Raw genomic sequence first — 6099 nt, forward strand, 5'->3', positions numbered from 1 at the left:
CCGTTAAAGCTCCTGTCCAAAAGAACCCAGGTGGAAAAGGACGTTGTCTCCACTTTACCTTGTCCTTTCCAAATCTGAACTCTCTCTCTCTACAAGCTCGCTTATATTTGTGTAAAAACCCTTTTCCCCTTTCCTTTGCCTTTCAATTTTTACACTTTCAAAAGCGCATTCCAAAAAATTATTGAAGATCGAAGAAGAAGAAGCTGACCTGCTGGCATCCACTAAGTAGCAGAGCGAAAAAATATGTCGGTGCGAAAGAAGGAGTTGAACGATTGTGCCCCACCAAATTATGGTAAGTTGTCCAGGGTTTAATAATTTGTTGATTAAAGTATTAATAATGAAAATGTTGACCTTTTAGTGGCAAGCCATGTAGATGTGGTCCTTCACATGGGTGTTTGTGATATATTATTATTGTTTTTTTTAGCTGAAAATACTAGCAGCATTGTTTGAATTAGGCTGCCGAAAGTAAAAACAAATCTCATGGATCCATTGTTTATTCCAAATGAAGTGATACTCGAGTACGGTTATCCTTTGCCCAGTAGCTACATAGCTGGTTCATTGTGATATATTATTGTTAATGCTAGGTCCAACTACAAAGTTTGAACTTTTTTTTTTAATATGATACATAGGGTCCTTGATGTCTATTTTACAGGTGTAAATCTTATTATTGTTTAGTCGACATTGTTTGAAAAGACTAATTTTTGTAATGGTTAGAACATATGTGTTTGAATTATAAATCTGTGGTCCCCAAATTATTGCACTTTGCTGTCCTCAAATTATTGTTAAGCTTATAATAATAAGTTTATCCAATATTGTTAAAATATAAAAGTAATGGTTTGGTTGCTTATTCAGTATTTGATATATTCTTTTTTTTAACTATCAGAAAAAGGTAGCTCACTGATTACACTAAAATGTCGTTGTGGAGGGTTGATATTTTACACTCCCCAACCGCATTATAAGGGTGGAGATGTATGTGTCCTGGATTATGTTGAGAGTATAGGCTTGAGTATTTTTGAAATGGATAGATTGACTGAGGATGCTGGTGTGTTTGGTCACAAAGTGTACTATGGTTGGGAGAATAATAGCTTTAAAAGGATAGACAATAGTAGAGAATTGCATGGATATATTGTAAAGACTGCTGGTTCAATTAGGGAAGTTATCTTGTACCTTGAAATCTCATTTCATGAAATTTTGGTTCAACAACTTGGCAATGATGCTTATAAGGTTGATAAGAATGAAGAAGGTCCTGCTAGTGGTAAAGATGGTAAACATGATCATGAAGAGAGAGGAAATGATAACAGTGATTCTGATTCAGCCAATGAGTCTTTCTTCTCAGCAGTAGATTCTGATTATAATCAAAGTGAAGAAGATGATGCTGATTTCAACGATAACATAGATACAAATGCTGAATGGTTTGGTGTCTCACACTATAAGGAATTGAAAACTAATTTGGCAAAACAAGGACAGGTTGAAGCTAATTTGGTTCAGTCTGAGGATAATGATGTAGCCCCTGACTCTGAATCAGATTTTGAGAGTTTGCATGGGTCTGATGATGAAAATGGTAGTAATAGGTGTGTTGTGTTCAATCCCAAGGACATGGATAATCCAAAATTGAAATTAAAGATATTTTTTAGTACCATCAAAGAGTGCAAGTTAGCTATTACAAACTACAGTGTAAGACAGGGGAGACCTTGTAAATTTGTGAAGCAGGATTTGGTTAGATTGAGGGCAAAATGTAGAAGTGAAGGCTGCAATTGGCATATTTATGCTAGAAAATTTGATAGAGAAGGAAGTGTGCAAATTAGGACATTTGAGGACACTCACAAATGTGGCTTTACATATCAAAATCCACTTGTAAATTCTGGTTGGGTTGGTAGAAAGTATTGTGAGGAGTTTAGATCCAATCCTAAGGTAGATGTGGAGCATTTTAGAAAAACAGTGATGAAGGAAAACAAATGCTCCTTCACAAAAAAACAAACATATAGGGCTAGACAAAAGGCTTTGGACATTATTCATGGTAGTGAAAGTGACCAATACAGCAAGTTAGGACCGTACATGCATGAAATTCAGAAATCTAATCCTGGTAGTTCTATCATAGTAAAGACTGTGGATGGCACTTCAAAAGGGCAACAAAGATTCCAAAGACTTTACATGTGTTTTCATGGAGTGAAACAAGGATTTTTGGTTGGGTGTAGGACGTTGATTGGGGTAGATGGCACATTTTTGAAAGGAATAGCAGGGGGTGTTCTATTGATTGCTGTTGGACTAGATGGTAATAATGGCATTTTTCCTATTGCATATGCTATAGTTGAGGGTGAAAACAAGGAATCCTGGACATGGTTCTTCAAGTTACTCAAAGAAGATTTGAAAATTGAAAGAGATTATGAATGGACAATCATGAGTGACAAGCAAAAGGGACTAGTTCAGGCTTGTATTCATGTTTTTCCAAATGCAGCTCATAGGTTTTGTGTAAAGCACTTACACAGCAACTTTTCTACTGCTGGGTTCAAAGGGGAAGCTTTAAGGAGAGCATTGTGGGCTGCTGCAAAGGCAACTACACCAGCAGAATTTGTTAGGAAAATGGAAGAAATGGCAGCAATTGACTTGGATGCTGCCAAGTGGTTTGATGATAAACCACCATCTCAATGGAGTAGAGCTTACTTTAGCACCCATTCGAAATGTGATATGCTATTGAATAATATTTGTGAATGTTTCAATGGCAAGATTTTGGATGCTAGAGAGAAGCCAATCATTGAAATGATGGAATTATTAAGGTTGTATATGATGCAACGAATGCAGCAGAATAGAGACATGGCAAGACAAAAATGGAAAGAGTATATGTATTGTCCTAGAATCATTGAGAGAGTACAAAAGAGAATGGATAAGGCAACACAATGTTTTCCTTTCAAGTCAAACGATGATTTGTATGAAGTTTCCTGTCCATATGGTGATCATTATGCTATGAACATTAAAGAGCAAACTTGTTCATGTAGGAGATGGGAGCTGACAGGAATTCCTTGTCCCCATGCAATTGCTGCACTTTGGTTAGCTCAAAAGGATCCCATGTTATATGTATCCAGCTGGTATACAGTTGAAACATACCTAAAGAGCTATGAAGGAGCTATTTGTCCAATGAATGGGGAAGGAAATTGGGAGAAGACTGATGTTGATGGTCCAAAACCCCCTTTATATGGTAAAATAGCTGGAAGACCAAAAAAATAAAGGAGAAGGACTGCTGATGAGGAACAACAAGCAAAGGAAAAAAAGGCCAAGAAAATGAGTAGAGTGGGGCAGGTAATAAGGTGCAAATACTGTCTGCAACAAGGCCACAACGTGAGATCTTGTAAGCTTAAAAAGGATGAAAACAATGCCTCAAGATCTGGTATAAAGAGCAAAGAAGCTGCCTACAATACAAGATCTGATGAAGTTGACAGTGGAGACTAGGATGAAGTTAATTGCACTGAGATTCTGGTTACATGTACTCCCCAAATATTCGACAAGAATCCAAATAATAAGTCTACCAAGCTAGCAGTAAGTCTTGTATACAATTGTTTTGATGTTAAAGTTTCATTTTATCTCCTTCTATTCAATAGTCTATAAAAATTAAATTACTTTGAGTTGTTTTTCTTTCTTTGCAGAAAAGTTCACATGCAGAAAGTAGAGTTCAAGATGGATCAATGCATGATGTAACAAAACTTGCAACTTCAACTGTGAGTACTGTACATGCTCACCACAGCAGCAAAGTTTATCATAGCAAAGTTGATGTTGAGGCAGGCACTATCTAATGAAAAGTAAAAAGGGAATTTGTTTTTGTCCACACATGGCCAACCGTTCATTATATATTGGAGTAATTTCTGTTCATTGCATCTGCCTTCATTGAGGGGTTTCCTTTTAGAGTCTTAAGTCCTTTCTATATGATCTAGTCACTTATTTGTTATCCACATACCATTTCTGGTGGTGCAATACAGATTTTTTCTTTGTAATTTATTTATATCTAGTTGTTTTCCATATGTCAAGAAGGTCTTTATGTCATTTATCCTGATTGAAAGAAATTTAATACATGTTCTTTAATACATTTAACCTCTCAGGAGACTAACCATTTAGAAGATGTTGCTGTTACAAGTTCAGCCCCAACTTCTCATGATTTGTATGAAGTTTTCGGTCTAAAAAGAGCTCAAGTTAAATACAGTCAACCAGTACATGGAACAAAAGAGAAAGAGCATGTACATATGCCTGTCAAGACCAAATCTGTCCACAGGGAAGTTGCTACTGCTGCTGCTACCAAAAGAGTTGTTGGTTCTTCAAGAATGAAAAGGAAAAACAAAGTACTATAAATATTGATAGTAGAGCCTTAGATGGTTTTTTTTTGTTTTGATGTAGATTATGGACTGAGGTTGACAATAGGAATGGTCCTTTTTTGAAGCAGACATCATATTTTGGTGTGGTCACTTTTTTGTTTGTTGTCCTCAGAATTAGTGCTACGATGTGAACACATGGTTTTGGTACTTTATTAATGGAGGTGAAAAAATTTGTCTTGTCCATATTCAAGTGATTGGTACATTTCTTTATCTTCAAACCAATCTTATTGACAGATTATTTGTAGTCGAAACAAGAAAAAGAACAACCAAATTACCAAACTAATGCTACATAAACAAAAGAGGTATATAGAAGCTCAACATTCCACATAAACAAGAAAGATACAAAGGATCAAGACCTAATCCTATATTCTCACTCGGTAAGTTAAGTTAAAACATGCCACCATTTGCAACAACCAGTCAATACTACTACTGCTGCTGCTAATCCAATCCAAATTGTACAAACACTGAAATGAACTAGATTTAACAGCTTCAATGGAATAGCTCACTCCAAGCTTAGCACTAATTTTCGCTCCATTGCATGTCCAGTCCTTTTTACAGTGACAGATATAATCAGCAGCATAGCCAACAGTATGATGACCACAATCAAAATTTTTTCCCTTCTACGGCTTTTTGCAATTGTTTCTTCCATCCGATTCACCCTTCTCAGCAAACCCGGTATAATATTCCTTCCTCTTGTACAAATTGGTTCATCATGCCATTCAAAATATTTACACCTGTCAGGTCTCTACAAATGTAATCCCATTTATAAACATCAGCAAAGCACAGTCACAATTCAATTTGAGTTGAAATAGTAACAAAACTAAAAAATTTCTTACTGGCCATCTTGAGCAACCATAAAATCATCTCCCTGGATTATCATCCCGCCAATATGTTGCCATTTTTGGCCGCAATCCACAACCACACAGCCGGGCGTTGCTGTTTAATGACGATGACGATGACGACTCAAGATTTCTAGATCTCATTTTAGGGAAATACAGCCACAATGCTGGGTGTTGCTTTATGCAAGTTTCTATGCAAGTTTCTACTTTATTTCTTGGCAGAATTTGATTTGGAAGAGGGGATTTGCTCTCGGCAGAATTTTCAGATGGAGCTTGAGCTTAGGCTTGGAAATTTGCAGAGGAAGTCGTTGAAGTGAAAGGAAAAGGGAAAGTGAAAGGCAAGGGAAAGGGGAAAGTGAACTTGTAGAGAGAGAGTGAGCTCAGATTCGGTTTTGGACAAGGAAAGTGGAGACAACGTCCTTTTCCACCTGGGTTCTTTCGGACAGAAGCTTTAACGGTACGTGAATCTCACGTGACCGGTTTCGTTAAATGGTGGATAAATTGCCGTTTGAGGATAACATTTGGTCTAAAATTCTTAATTCAGACACCAGATGTGTCATGCCCGAAAGATGAGGGACGAAATGTGTCTTGTGTCCAAAGTTTGGGGACGAAAACCGGTATTTTTCCATTCTTGAGTAAGGGTCACGAAGGAGTACGGGTGGCCTGTTGCTGGCCTTAGCTTCCTTTTCAGCTCTTCGATTTTAGGGTTCCCTCCCCTCGTTTGGGCCTTTCCCCGAGAGTCCCTTCACTTAGTAGTGGTAATTTAATTAGGAGTGAGCATAATCTGTGCAAATTGATTTATCGATCGATTTTAAAAAGAATTTGGCAAACTGGAATTGGTTATTTGGGATTTGGTGCAAAATTGGTATGAACCAAATTCATTGGATTCAAATATGGTGTGA

General features: G+C 37.1%; 1 protein-coding gene and 1 long non-coding RNA gene across 2 annotated transcripts; one reads left to right on the forward strand and one right to left on the reverse strand.

Annotated features, from left to right (window-relative positions):
* LOC140010962 (uncharacterized) lies at positions 1-4543 on the forward strand. Its single transcript, XM_072058687.1, has 4 exons — positions 1-292; positions 884-3531; positions 3639-3710; positions 4089-4543. The coding sequence occupies exons 1-2, from the start codon at positions 244-246 to the stop codon at positions 3220-3222; spliced, it is 2388 nt and encodes a 795-aa protein (XP_071914788.1). The 5' UTR covers positions 1-243; the 3' UTR covers positions 3223-3531; positions 3639-3710; positions 4089-4543.
* Positions 4544-4663: 120 nt separating this feature from the next.
* LOC140011427 (uncharacterized) lies at positions 4664-5566 on the reverse strand. Its single transcript, XR_011818584.1, has 2 exons — positions 5195-5566; positions 4664-5103 (listed from the first exon to the last, which is right to left on the reverse strand). It is a non-coding gene; the product is annotated as an uncharacterized lncRNA (long non-coding RNA).
* Between the last annotated feature and the right edge of the window lie 533 nt (positions 5567-6099).

Source organism: Coffea arabica, chromosome 7e (genome assembly GCF_036785885.1).
Source record: "Coffea arabica cultivar ET-39 chromosome 7e, Coffea Arabica ET-39 HiFi, whole genome shotgun sequence".
NCBI classification, from domain to species: Eukaryota; Viridiplantae; Streptophyta; class Magnoliopsida; order Gentianales; family Rubiaceae; genus Coffea; species Coffea arabica.

Excerpts from the sequence above, each read along its gene's own strand:
- LOC140010962 (XM_072058687.1), top strand. The coding sequence starts at position 244 with ATGTCGGTGCGAAAGAAGGAGTTGAACGATTGTGCCCCACCAAATTAT. Across the intron at positions 293-883 it reads TTGTGCCCCACCAAATTATG|AAAAAGGTAGCTCACTGATT; the intron begins GTAAGTTGTCCA and ends TTTAACTATCAG.